The following is a 14463-nucleotide window of genomic DNA, read 5'->3' on the forward strand; positions in this document are numbered from 1 at the left end:
ATAGGTCAAATATCACGTCCTCTTTTCTGTCCTTAAGCATGCATACACTGCGAACAAAATAGTTAAATATTTGCAATTTCAGATAGATATTATGCATGTAATATACAAGAGTAAATTGAATCCCATTCATGTGTAGCTTTGCTCTTAGCGTCGCGTGGGTTTGTAGTTAATCCTGCATAAGATACGTCAGTAAACAGCCATAGCAAACGAGCGTACCATACATCTAATAATACCTATGAAGTGATCACTGCTCACTGATAGACATTTGTTGTCAACCTCAAATTAAACTTAGCCTAAAAGTTCTGCTTTAAGGTAATCACAGTTTCATTGCTTATGCCTCATGTAAGCATTTTAGAATGGATCCAGACTAACTACTACGAGACTGAAATAGAAACGGGTAGTACTGAATGTATTAATATATTTAGGAAGAAAGAAATTTAATCTCTAAAGTATCGCTAATTATTGTTGTTTACCTTGTCAGATTGCAAGAAATCGAGATGCAAATCTGCGGCGGCAGCTCAGTGAGCTCACAGGAGGACAACGAACGCAACCGCGAGAGCATCATTTAACGGCGCGCCTCCCCGCGGCCGCTACCGCCCATGCCCCTGCATCTCTCCGTGTGCTGAGCCACTCTCCGCTCTCACTCGCGCCGCACCGTCACGTGACCTGACGTGACGTGGCGTGACGTGACGTGACGTGACGCGAACCCACGCGGGATCCTGTAAGCGAATGAACTGGAAACTAAGTGTTTTTACGATGAATTAATAATATTACGGAATATTTAAATACGAATTAACATTATCAAATTTATATACATATACCTAGTATATACGACTCGCTAATAATTGACGAGTGTTCGTGGAGTGAGATTTTGCAGAGACAATATTATCTTTAAAATTGTATAAGTACATCGAGTGTGTTAAGTGTGTGTGCGGCGTCGCCCGCTGTACGAATACTTGATCGTTAGTTTGAAATTTAATTGCTGGATCGTCCTAAAGGGCGCTGTTTCTTCGAGTTTTAAGCGTCTCGTACGTACAATGTACATACCTCGTGTCTACGTTAACTAATTTGTTTTATTCGATTGCTAAGATTATTATGGAATAGAAATTCATGTTGTGATATTGTTTTATCTGTTTAGCTGGTGTTATCTACTAATGGTGGAATATGTCGAGTTGTTGGAGGTTTGTGTACAAAAGTTGTAATGTAACTTATAGTTCGTAAACTCGAATTGTGTGTCGAATAATAGTGGCGAAGGTTGTACTGGGGGCGTTTCGTTATACTACCCAAACGGTCGTTTTATAGAATAAATTTGAGCTTTAATTATAGTAAAATCCTGGAAGACTAACACAAAATACAATTGTTCAATTTATGATATATTTTCACGATTCCCTAGTTTGTTACGACAGTCTAGCGGTAGATAGTCCTTCATTGTCAATAAATTTGGTATATAATCTATGTACATTCTTGAAAATAAGTATTACTGCATTCTGGTACAGTTGTGTCCGAATAAATCGACCAGTACATATATGTTGTAATTTGTTATTAAAGTGAGTATTACCTACGTATGTATAAGAGTAGTAATAGGAACTTACAACGTTTTGGTAATTCGAAAATCACTACTGCCAAATAATATTTAAGTAGTTAAATATTTTAATGTAAAAATTACCTAATAATCGAAACTGAGGAATGTTTTGTACTTAAATTCCTTGTTCTTCACGTTTTGTTTATAATATCGTTGACACTTACTTACGTCAGTTAAAATGTAAATGCTAAGGAACTTTTTTAAGTAAACTCAGGTATGGTAGCATACTGAACTATTTAAAATATAAACCAGTACCAATTCGTAAGAAAATAATTTTATAATTCAATGGTAAGGATGTAAATACTTATCTACAGTACGATACGTTAGTTATAAGACGCTGTTTTTCATTGGGACGTTTCTGTTGAGCCACGAGCTAACGTGTGGGTAAGGAAAGGTAGTGAGGGGTTGATTCATGTTGTTTTATGTATAACTAACGAAAACTAAAGCCAATCTCCGCTCGAGTGTTCGAATTATTATAAGCTAACAGTATTTGATAAGTTTCGTTCTGGTTAAATGTGACTGTGAATTAATATTGAATGTCGAATAACGTTTTTTTCGTCGTAACTCGTATTACTTTCATTTCATTATAATGTTCAGAAATTTGTTGAATTTATGATATCATTATAGCCGAGTCTATGGTTATAAAACGCGAGTCCTATACGAGCACGATGGAAATGACGATAAAAAAATAAAATACGCTTTTCATAACGACACCATCATGAAATTTCATCTCGTTAAAAACCTCTAAGTGTCTATTCACACGTAACAATAACTACACCACATAGCGACAATGTCAGCAATGATGGCTTCCAACTTTGTAGTAATAAAAAATGTCATTTTATAGAGTATTCGCCTTCTCGCAAGTGGTTGCGTTGTAGTTGGGATGACAGTATCATCCACACAGTTGATTTGAACGGCAAAATGTGGTTCATGTTCAAATTACACATTATAAAGCATTCACGCAGTTATGTTGCGGTTGTGGTACGTGTGAATAGACCCTAATGGTACGATTTTCATATTTTTCATGAACATACGTATTGGGAATGCGTTTGAAAAACTGAACATTTATGCCATTTATTTTTACCTGTATTTTACTTTATTACAACTATGTATTTTCAATATACCTACGCTTAATTTCTTAATAGATAGGAAATACAATTTTTAACTGTAAATAAAAATTTATTTATTGTTATATATTCCATAAATTTTTCTTCTTACATATTTCTCGATTATAAATTTGTAAGAGAGTGCATTATGCAATTGAATATAATTAAATGAAGACGCAAGTGCTTTTTATTATGTAACTACGTAGGCATTTAATTCTCAGATGATATTATGTATCAATGTGTTATTACTACACTTGTTTCACTATCAGCGGCTAAGCGATAGCGATAAGCGAGTTTTCAGCAAAGAAACAAGAGTTCTTGAAAGGCACCGCCCACAAAGCTCAATATTTTCACTCGACGCAGAGATGCTTACAACATATTTTATCATTTAATTCCTTACTCGAATATAGCTGATAGTGAAACCCGTGCGTAATGAAAGCGAAAATTCATAATTCATAAATCATAAGTGATTATTTTAACTTGCAAAAATTGTCAAAAATGATGAACGATTGAAAGAAACGAAGATGGAATGTGGTTAGAATTTTGCAGTACCCAGGCTTGTGGATCTAAAACGGGAAATCAATTAAGTATGGCACGTGATTCATTTTATTGTTAATAAAAAGATTACAATAATGCAATTTGTGTTTGTTATTTTCATAAGTTTTTATTTAATTTCCTTGTTCGCTCGTATGTATGTGATGGTCAAATCGGGCGATTGCCTAAAGCCAGTTAACTCCGTAATTGAGCTGAAAAGCATATATATGGTTTGAATGACTTTATACATGGTTAGGTTAGTGACGTCATTATAATATTATACCTTGTAGCAAAGTACAGACTAATTTAAGTTTTAATAAGAGAAGGCAATTATTTCTATAGATAACATGATTTCGTGGTCAAACTCATTATACACACACCTTTAAGTCTATACCTATATATATCCTTAAGTATAGCATCACACATACATCATATACTCACTACGTAGGAAACAGTGTGGGGGTTACTACCATCTCTTAACACAATATTATTTTAATCATACTATTACTTTTTTGCAGGAAATTTAACTTTTTAAGAAAAATATGACAGTTTCAATTGGTTTTATACAATGGATAAGCGAAAAATTAATAAGGGTTTAAGTTTGTTCAACTGTGTATGACGGAATATTTTACTATTTTAAGGAGGAAATAAAACTTTCCTTAACTATGGTTTTTAAAAGATGGTGGTAGACCCCTTGAGCTTTAAAAACAGAAAAAAATGATGTTTAAAATTTGACTATACACAACACAGGATAGTCAGAAAAGATATTTCTCTTGAATCGAAAGTAACAACTACATCTCGTATACGGAACGCTCTCGAATAAAGTGAACGTCACTTGAGATTTGTGTAGTTGAGATCTGAATGTGAAGTGCAAATGTATTTCCTGGTATGGTAATGCTACCTGGTATAATTATACATACAGTTCATTCAGAATAGCATTTCCAGAAATTATTCGCACTTGAGAACGGTTTTTAATGATTTCTCCATAAACGTAACTTAAAACTTTGCAATGCATGCAATAAAATATTCAGGTATCCTGGATAAGAATTGTAACATTTTCTCAAAATTAAAGACATTGTATTAAAATTGTCCTATATTTATTAATTTATTCATTTCTCACAGCTCTTCTGCAATGAGTATTTCTGTAATATATGCTAATTTACATTACCTAACTTTAATCTAAATTTATTAAAAACGAACATTTCCTTTTTAAATAAAGAAAACATAGTTTATTTAAAAATAAGATTTTGATTTTAAATAAACTCGGATCTAACGTTTTTTTTTGACCATTAAACAATCTAGTATTTATTTATAAAACATTTATAACGTATCTAACGTTCATCGTTTTGATTCTGGTTATACAGCTTACAAAATATTTTTTTTTGTTCCGTGGCTAACACGCTCAAGTCCCCTTTAACATAATACTGTAGGTATGTAAGTGGTTGAATTTAGAAACTTCAGTTCTGTAGCTTACGAGCTTCAGGAAAACGAGAAATGTATAAGCTTCCGAGCTTACCTGCTTTTGTGGAAATGAAATAGTCATGTTTTAAACTATATATAAAACGGTTTTACCTCTTAAACCACTCTACGAAATAACGAAATTAATTTTGGATGATATTCATGTTAAGGATTGTAACAGTAGAAGAACTCTTATTTACCAATTTAAATTTTACACAAATGTATAAGAACAAACGTGTGCTTCATGCTTAAAGTATTATCTTCCAATCAACCTTACAAACGTTTTACTATCATTTTTTACCACATTTTTTGTGACAGGTGCAACACCAATATCTTAGTAGGTAGGTTCGAATAAGTGGGGTAATTCTAGACGCACGACTGTACGTCCACCAAATTCAGAGATTATATTTATAGGAGACGTTCCAATTTAGTGCTCAAGAGGTATCAAAGCTTTCGTAGCCGTCGCATTTAAGAGTCCCAAAGAAGACGATAGAATATTGGCGAACTACTTCAAAAAGATGAAATTTTGAATATTCCGAAACAAGTCTTCTTTTGTCAAGAGTAATGAAAGTCCTAAGTCACTATCCACATGTATATACAATAACCACGCCACATCGCGTCTGCAGTGAATCATGTAAAAGGCATAGGTAGAGTTTCCCGATGAAAAAATGTAGTCCATTTTATATCAAACTATAGTCAACCCCAGATAGGATTAGATATTCCTACCTGAGGTCGGCCACACATACCCCTGAGGACTGCTGAGCTGGAACACCTCAAAAAAGTATTTCTCCCTTACGACACTCTTCAAACCAGAAGACAGCAGCGCTTAACACTGCTGTTGTTAGGCAGAAATAGGTGTGGCGGTGGTGCCATCGGAATCAAACCACAAATGATGACACCTTCAAAACATGTGAATAGGCACTCAAATCTATCACGCATTTTAATTTTTTGTTTCTTTTTCGATTTGTTTCAGGCCGTAGGCGCTTGACATCAATAGGACTACCATGAGTTTACAAAAGTATTACTCGCTAGCGACTGCGTAAAATAAATGTATGAAAAAATGGTACAGCGCCTCTGGTCGTTACTCGTAGAACTAAAATCCGTAGTGACGTAACTCGATACGTAAAAAACCTATCGAAATCAAATCGCTAGCGAATGTCATTATGATCTATTGCCATACAAATTCGGTCCCATGAGTCATTAATTTGACAGACGTTGTCAAGAAATACCGTAACGATAGTAGTTATGTTATTCACTAGCAAAATGACAATAGTTTTCTATTTACCATTTCTATAGTGGCGTTTCTATGCCAACTCATGGTAATGCTACAGGTAGAGTGCACGTCGATTTGCCATTTTATAACACAAAAGCCTTTTGACCGTCACATATTTCTAGTTGGATAATATAAACGTTTTGCTGTCAGCACTACACGAGGTCGTTGAGTGGATTGCCTTTGGAATCCTGACAAATTTAAATTGGTTCGCTGAAACCGTACTCTCCCTGATTTTAAATTTGATTAAAGTGTACGTTAGGTATCCTGTTATTTATGTCTTGTCTCGTAATTTTAAATGGGATCTGTAGGAATAAATAAATTTGATTTATTTTATTATACAAAGATATAAAAAGTAGAACGTTTTTAAATGTTAGTTTGATGATCTTAAACAGGCTATATTTGGGTTGACTTATTATGAGGTTGAATCATGTAAAAATCTAGACAGACAGAGTCAAAGGAAATTACCGAAAGTAACACTGATAACGCAGTGATGTTGTAGAGGTTAGAAATTCGGTTCTCAATCAATGCTCCAAGGTTCATTCCAGCATAAATTTTGAAATATTAAAAATTATTGATCATTCGCTTAAGCTAATGAATGAAAATGTAAGGAAATCTACATGAGTTCTTGAAAAAGTTATTTACGGTAAGTAAAGTCAAGCAATCTGTTCTTTGTCAGCACGAACCCGTGCTCAGCAATGGAATAATTATAAATAAATAAATGTGTTTAAATAAAACTACCGAAGACAATACATGCGATATTCTTAAATAGTTTATATTATTGTATTGCAATAGGTACTTTGATATCGGTATGTTGTTGAATGAAAAACGTGCCAAAAAGCGTAATTTGGGTTGTAGATACAAAATTGTGTCTTAGCCTAGATTATTTAAAGATAAAACAATAAATCGTCTGTTACTGGTATATCGTTAGATATATTAGCAATGATAGTAACGAACTAACAGCCCACTTTGCCGCACATTGTGACATCTATAATACTCGTAGGTACACATACAATAGTATTGATCGCAGATATGTTGCTGTCCGTAAGGTTACCGATGGTCATTCATCATTATCATCAACCCATTACTGTCCCACTGCTGGGCACGGGTCTCCTCTCAGAACGAGAAGGTTTCCTCACGGTGTTTTCCTTCACCGTTTAAGCAAGTGATAATTAATTTGTAATACGCACATAAATTTGAAAATCAGAGGAGGCCTGGGATTTGAACCTCGGACCCCTTGATCGAGGCGCCGCGTTTCTTAACCACTAGGCTATCACTGCGTTTTACTAGGCTTATCACTGCTTTTTAATGGTCATTGGCAGCCGCAAATCACAGGCGGCGACAGTCAGCGACAGTCGCACGCCGTGGCTATCCACCATGTCTTACCGTCGTTCGTATGTTACCTCCCTATGACTTAATAAACTTAAAGGCTACTGGGAGATTCCGATTGACTTACGTATAAGCCTATAAGGCAACCATATTATTCCTTTAGACTAGCAACGCATCTCTGATCAACTTCAAAAAGAACCAACAGTGGTTTTTTTGTGGAGCTGATTACGGCAATGACCATTAAGGTGACTGCCCGCTCATAACTACTTTCATCTTATAAAGAAAACTCACATAATTATGTAAGACACAGAAACATCATACAGAAGAAAATGGAAATACTCCTGGTAACAAAATAAGTCGGAAATTAATTAAAAAATTCAGAAGATTATAAAACGTGATTGTAGCCTTAAATTTGGCTTTTATAGGAAGCAAGAGTTTTTTAAAACTTAAGAGGCCAATAAAAAGATTTTATCTCAAAACTTTGTAATTTATCCCAAAGTTCGAAGTTTTTCAAGAAAATAATGAGGTTATAATTATGTCTCTTTGAAGATTAAATGAACAGGATTATGTAACTGATAAATAGGAGTATTCGAATATTATTAGATTTTTTCTGAAATTATTAATGATTATAATAAGACATATCTACCTTCATCTACCACGGCGTTTATTAGTATATAGGCGAATATACAATTTGTGGGTAATGGTAAAAGTACTACTAATACACAGTAGTACTACAAGACTTGTAAAAAATCATATCGTATCTTAACTTAGACTAGGATTAAAGATGGAATTTCATACCACTGGCATATATGTGAAGTCACGAAAGAAAAACGGCAGCGTATTTCTTCTACTTCTAATCGTTATCGTAAACTTTGGTTAATCGTTTAAACAGTTTCCACGGTTCCGGTAATAGCTACTTCTAATGGAGACCAGCGTCTCGGTGGTGTACATAGGAAGATTGCTTTCCACAAGTGATTGGATCCACGAAGTGTGAACGTTTGGCACCGCTGACTGTGCAATCGACTCTGTGATTACACTGATGTACCAAGTCAACACTTTGCTGAATTAAATCTTGGAACTGTTGTAATCCAACGATAGATCGTGTTATATTGTGAGTGACGTGTACTAGTGAAATAGATGTATGAATCAAGTGAATTTCAGCCTGTTCATTCAAGGTGAGTACGATTCCAAACATATTCCAAAGCTTTATTTCTTAGTCAATATTATTAGAAAGGTTATGTTTATTAGAAATTAATTGTAGCTTAATGTAAATGTTACAGATGTAAAACCTGTAACATTTTAAGAAAATATACTTTATAATATTTTATAGGTGTCCAAAGCCTATCTGTATCAGTCTGGTGAATTATTTTTTAACATTACCCAAGATATAAGAGATAATAATGAGATTTATGATTCAGTACCGATTTACACCTTTAGGTGGGTAGTTTTCTTTTAAAAGAATTGTCTAGCTACTATTTTAAGTCATACTTGGGAAGGCGTCGGAAACGGATGTCCTCATTGTAGACTGTAAAAATAAAACTAGTTCTAGCACCTACGTCATATTTCCGCTGCAAAGGTCATTTAAAAATGAAGTAAACTAAAAATAATGCTGTATAAATATCGTAGAAGCGACGCGAAGGCAGGTGTTTCAAGTAACCGGGCAAATAATATAACGATCAGAATTTTACTTGCAGCCATTTGTTCGATATCTAATACGTGTTTGTTGATATAAAGCTATATTTACTGACGGGATTTCGTAGATTCCAAATTATAATGTTTACAAGTACTCTATTATTTATGAACACACACAAATTATCTAAGTACCTAGACTTCTTTTTATAATATAGGAGTAGCAGACGCGCTTGCAGTCCACGTGATGGTAAGTGGCTACTGCCGCCTATGGATCCGTAATCGACCTCAGATAAAAATAGATTTCTACCTGAAGTCGGCTACAGACGGGCCGCTTCCCCTGAGGACCAAACTAGAATACCTCGGAAAAGTATGTCTACCTTACAAACTCTTCAAAAGGGACCGAGGCAGCGCTTAACAATGTTATTAGGCAGAAATAGGGGTGACTGTGGTGCCGCCGGTGTCGAACCACAGAAGGTTCTATCATATTAAAGAAAGAGTCTTTCTTTACTATGGTTCTACAACCATTAAAGTTATTATTTCCCTGTAAAAAAAAAGCTATGACGAAACAGTGATAGCCTAGTGGTTAAGAAATGCGGCCTTTTGATTGAGAGGTCCGAGGTTCAAATCCTAGGCACCTCTGATTTTTCAAAGTTATGTGCGTATTAGAAGTTAATTATCATTTGCTTAAACGGTGAAGGAAAACATCGAAAGGACACCTGCATACCTGATAATTCTTAAAAAAAAAAAAAAGTTTTTAAGGGTATGTGCAGTCTACCAATTCGCACTTGGCCAGCGCGGTGGAATATGGCCTAATCCTTCTCATTCTGAGACACCGTGCCCACCTGTGGGACAATTATGAGTTGATGATGGTGATAATGATAACGACGATGACGAAACATAGATCAAAATGTTATTGGTAAAGAAGTTAGAAGACACTTGATAAGATTTTACTGCAAGAATATTTTGCGTGTACATTTCACTTTAAAATCTTAATATCTCACGGTATCCTATTTGCATATTCATATGCGAATATTTGGTGTAGGTTGTAAGCTCTTAGAAGGTTTCATACGTAACCTATTTGCTTAAACACATTTGACTGAGATATGTATTTAATATCAAAAGTTAGGAGTAAACAACATTTGTGTGCGAATACCATTTCAAAGTGTGTTATTATTAATTTAATACTGTTTAGCTTATAGATTTGATTTTTTTAGCGCAAATGTCTATTTGGCGTGTCAAGTGCCGACTGGTGGTTTCTGAAGTCATCTTTGAGCAATTGAGTTTAATGAAGACACAGGTATGTTTATTATTCTATTATGGTATTCTCCCAAAATTTTAAAGTTTGTGTAAATTGATTTATTGCACGCACATAACTCGTTGGTATTAATATAATAATTATATAGTATAATAGTAATAATTTCAACTTTGACAAAGTAATACCAATGATGACCAATAATGACAAAGTACAACCTAAAAAAATCATAACGGTTATAAAAATACATCTCGATCTTATTGTTTTGATTATTAAAGTACGTCATTTTACATAATATATAATAAAAATGAACCTTCTCCACGTGATATAGATATATAGTGCTTCGTGATTTTTTGTAGTAATATACATTTTTATAAAAAATAAAATTTAACATTATATGAGCTTAATCTAAATTAATAAACCAAATATTTTTTTTACATAATATAGTATATTACTTATCGTAACAAAATAGTAGTTTTGTACCAGTGAAAATCATAGACTGACAAATGACAATGAAAATTCTCGTAAAAAGTGTAACTTCATAATTTTTCATTTCAAAATAACTCCTTCTCGAGATAAACGTGGATATATTAAATAAATAACAATATAATGACCCAGCCGTGTAATAAACAGTGGATTGCGGTGTAGCAGATACAAATGAGGTCGATTTGTCGGTGGCGGACCCTTCTTACCACTAATAGGCAAGAATCACGGTACAGGCTTAATAGAATACAACAAAAAGCTAGTTACACCAATTTGCAAATATTTTCTATACTTTTGTTGCTTGTAAGGTAAATTTGAGTGTTCTTATAAGGAAGCAAAGGTAGGGTGAAATGATAAAGAGCTCCATTTTTCACACTTAATAAAATTGATAATCGGTGATAAATCTGTTATTAATTAAATAGTTTTAATGTGCGAACGATAACCACAGGGTGGAAATAATTATTAATAAATAATGTAACTGTTCTACTAAGGTAGAGCTTGTTTCTTATTTAGAAACGCATAGTGTAAATCGTCCCCAAAGTATAAAGGTAAGGAACGTCGGGCGCTGTCGTAAGTTGGATTGGTGACCGTTAGCAACATTTTTTTAAAAACATTTGCATACTCGTTCCCAGAGCATGATATAAATTAACCCACAAATGTCTTCCGAATAGCTAGGTATACATTTGTATAATATACCTATGGAATATGCGAAACAATAGATTCCCGTATAGCAGGTACAAATGACACACATTTGTCGCTCAGGGACCCTCCGTGCTAATAGCGGAAGAATCACGGCCTTAACCAAATAACACACACCAACAAGCTATTGTTAAATGTAACGTAATGTAACGCATGTTTGCTAAAAATATGTAACGTTAGAGATGGGAATAATTTACAAAATCTCCTAGTGACTGGAAAAATGAGTGAATGAAATATGGTGCAGTGAAATGCGTTGACTTTTGCCACCGTACTTGATGATCCAAAGGAGAACAGAATAAGGTTCGGAATTCACACAGCGTTTTCCAACCGCCTCCACGTGCGGGCAAATAACCGCAACTCTCAACGAATATGAATATGTATTTGTTTTTATAATACAAGAGTAGTAGACGAGCATGCAGTCCACCTGATGGTAAGTGGCTACTGCCGCATGGACATCTGTAATCAACCCCAGATAGGATTAGATAGTCCTACCTGAGGTCGGCCACAGATGCGCCGCTACTCCTGACGACTAAGCCGCAGGTGAAAGACGCGTGAAAGACCCGTGAGTCTTCTATCTTAGATGACAACTTGAATTGACCTTTGAGTACGAAGCAAGGTATTAGAGGAGAACTGTCCGCGATTTGATCATGGTGACTCCTCCCTTCTGGCGACCGAACAGTATATTACTGATGTTATTAAGCTAAAAATTTATTACGAATGCAAACTTGCTAATTAGATAAACTAATAAACTATTAACAAGCGGCATAATAAAATATTATTGTCATAAACAACACGACACAAAATAGAAACGTAAAAACCTAAAAAGTATTAACTTTTTTCTTCCTTAGTTATTATGCATATGTGTTCTTTGTAGCCACGACGTGGACTTTGTCGTAGCAAGTTCCTTTAAATTGAATGTCAAGAACACGATACCAGTGTTGCAAAATCGATTAACGATGTAATAAGTTTCAGAATTTTAATATCCAATGTAATTAGATTCTTGAAAAATTACAAACACTATTATTTATACTATTTTCAACGTCATGGGTTTGACAATACTTTCTTGCTTGCTTATGTTTATTACGCATTACTTAGTTTATAACTACCAATACTTTCAAAGTGTGATTCTCATTTAAGGAGATCTACTCCTTAACGTGGAGTATCTAGCTAGCTACATGAACTATGGATGAAATTTTTAATCATTAATGGAATTCAAAAACAGAAACCACTTGCATCTACACTTGTGATATAATATACAAAGATAGCTTATTGGTTGGAACTCGGCCTCTCAATGTGGGAGACTCAGTAAAGCATGCACTAGACTTTTAAAGATATATGCGTATTAGTAATTAATTGTTTCTTGCGAACTCAGTGAAGGAAAACATCGTGATGAATGTTAATGTTTGTTATAGGCTTAAAAATATAGATCTCAAAGATGTTTGATGTCTACCAATCTGTAGTTAGCCAGTGTGGTGGACTACGGTCTAAAGCAACGACTACTTAGTGGATATAGTTATGTTTAGAATTTCTAAGTATTCATAAAAAGTAAACGAAACGAGACACAAACACAATAACAACAAAAGTTTGAGAAGTCCTATAATTAAAATAAGCAAAAAATTTATAAAATATAATAATTAACGTTTGATAAATTGAAGGAGTTCGAAAAACTGAGTTTGTGACGTTAAAACTTGGGCTTTGTACTTAGAAACAGTAGGTGAGTTGTGACAAAAGTTTCTAGAGCGCAATTAAAAATAAACGCTTCGTTGCGTTTTGTGTCAGTAGCGTTCACGTCGGCAAAGCTTTTATTTATTTTATCGAGGATTTTATATTTATGAATATGGTTATTAAATATATTTTCTTATTTAACTTATTATTGCTTATTTATGTTTTTATTGGCCTTGATAATTTTTATGTGTCTTACAAATCGCTTTAAGAAACAAAAAATGTATTGTACACATTTTTTGGTAGATGTTGTCAATAAGTCAATATTTTATATTGTATGTATAAAATATTTATATATTTCTGTGATACGTACCTAATAAAATGAACAATATTTTGACAGACTATTCTCATCTATACTTTTGACAAGTATACCTATGTATCTATTGCACATGTAATTTGTCGTGTCTTTTAAAGATTTTTGAAATTCTAAGTACCTACCAATACGAGATGTGACATAATTTGTTATTTTGATACATTCACGGTCCTCTTTGATAAAAACTTCAGTTTTTGTTAAATATTTCACTTAATTATTAATTTTCTCTCCTTAATAATTTGCGGTCTAATCTCACTTTCAATTATGATATCAAATCTGTCTGTATACAGCCTCTAAGGCTCATCCCATATGTATAACTTGAACAAAGACATGGATATGTATCCGGAATTGTTGTAGACAATTTCCTCAAAGTTAAATAGTGTTCTCAAGGATAATTGCGTGTAATTCTCGCAGATGACTAAGTCAAACTTCACACAAAGCAAACATTATAAGTGGAGAACAACAGCTAAATTTATATAAACACATCTTAATTGCTTTTGTTGTGATTATTTGTGTTACTAACGTTAATTTTGGGCTTTTTTCGTGGCTTTAAAACCTTATAATGAAATCGTACACGGAACCATTATAGCAACTTTTTTGCAAAGAGACTTAATATAGGTTTAGAAAATCGTTTGCGTGGTTTATCGTGTAATTAATATTTTTTTCGTATTCAAATTAATATTAACTGAGCAAACGAAAATACCACCAATATGTATATGTGTTTTATGTGTTACATCGGCGCGCGAAACTTTGTTACACGGTAAAAATAGACTTTTAGCTGTTTTCCCAAAAGAATTAAACGAAGTATAAGTTCATGTTTGTTTTTGGAATTTATACCATTTATTGAGTTGTGGTCTACTTCTAAATAAGTCGTGTTGCTTACGCTATGCTATGCTAATCTAAGGCAGAATACTAATCAGAAGTACCTACTTACGCAGACTTTTTTATAATATAGGAATAGCAGACGAGCCTGCAATCCACCTGATAGTAAGTGGCTACTGTCTAATGATGCTGTCGAGTGGCTAATGATGCTCCGCTACCCTGAGGACTAAGCTGAAACACCTCAGAAAAGTATGTATGCCT

General features: G+C 33.9%; 1 protein-coding gene across 5 annotated transcripts in view; it reads left to right on the forward strand.

Moving 5' to 3' along the window:
• The window catches only part of LOC140747400 (cyclic nucleotide-gated channel alpha-3), a 155037-nt gene extending 151725 nt beyond the window's left edge, over window positions 1-3312 (forward strand). For all 5 annotated transcript variants that reach the window (XM_073079831.1, XM_073079833.1, XM_073079832.1 and 2 more), the window contains exon 15: window positions 482-3312. In XM_073079831.1, the coding sequence (XP_072935932.1) occupies window positions 482-569 (88 nt within the window). In that variant the 3' untranslated portion in view covers window positions 570-3312. The remainder of the gene's footprint in view (window positions 1-481) is intronic.
• Window positions 3313-14463: the final 11151 nt, after the last annotated feature.

This window comes from Epargyreus clarus, unplaced genomic scaffold (assembly GCF_041222505.1).
Source record: "Epargyreus clarus isolate Ecla_fem2 unplaced genomic scaffold, WU_Ecla_fem_2.2 ptg000014l, whole genome shotgun sequence".
Lineage (NCBI taxonomy): Eukaryota > Metazoa > Arthropoda > Insecta > Lepidoptera > Hesperiidae > Epargyreus > Epargyreus clarus.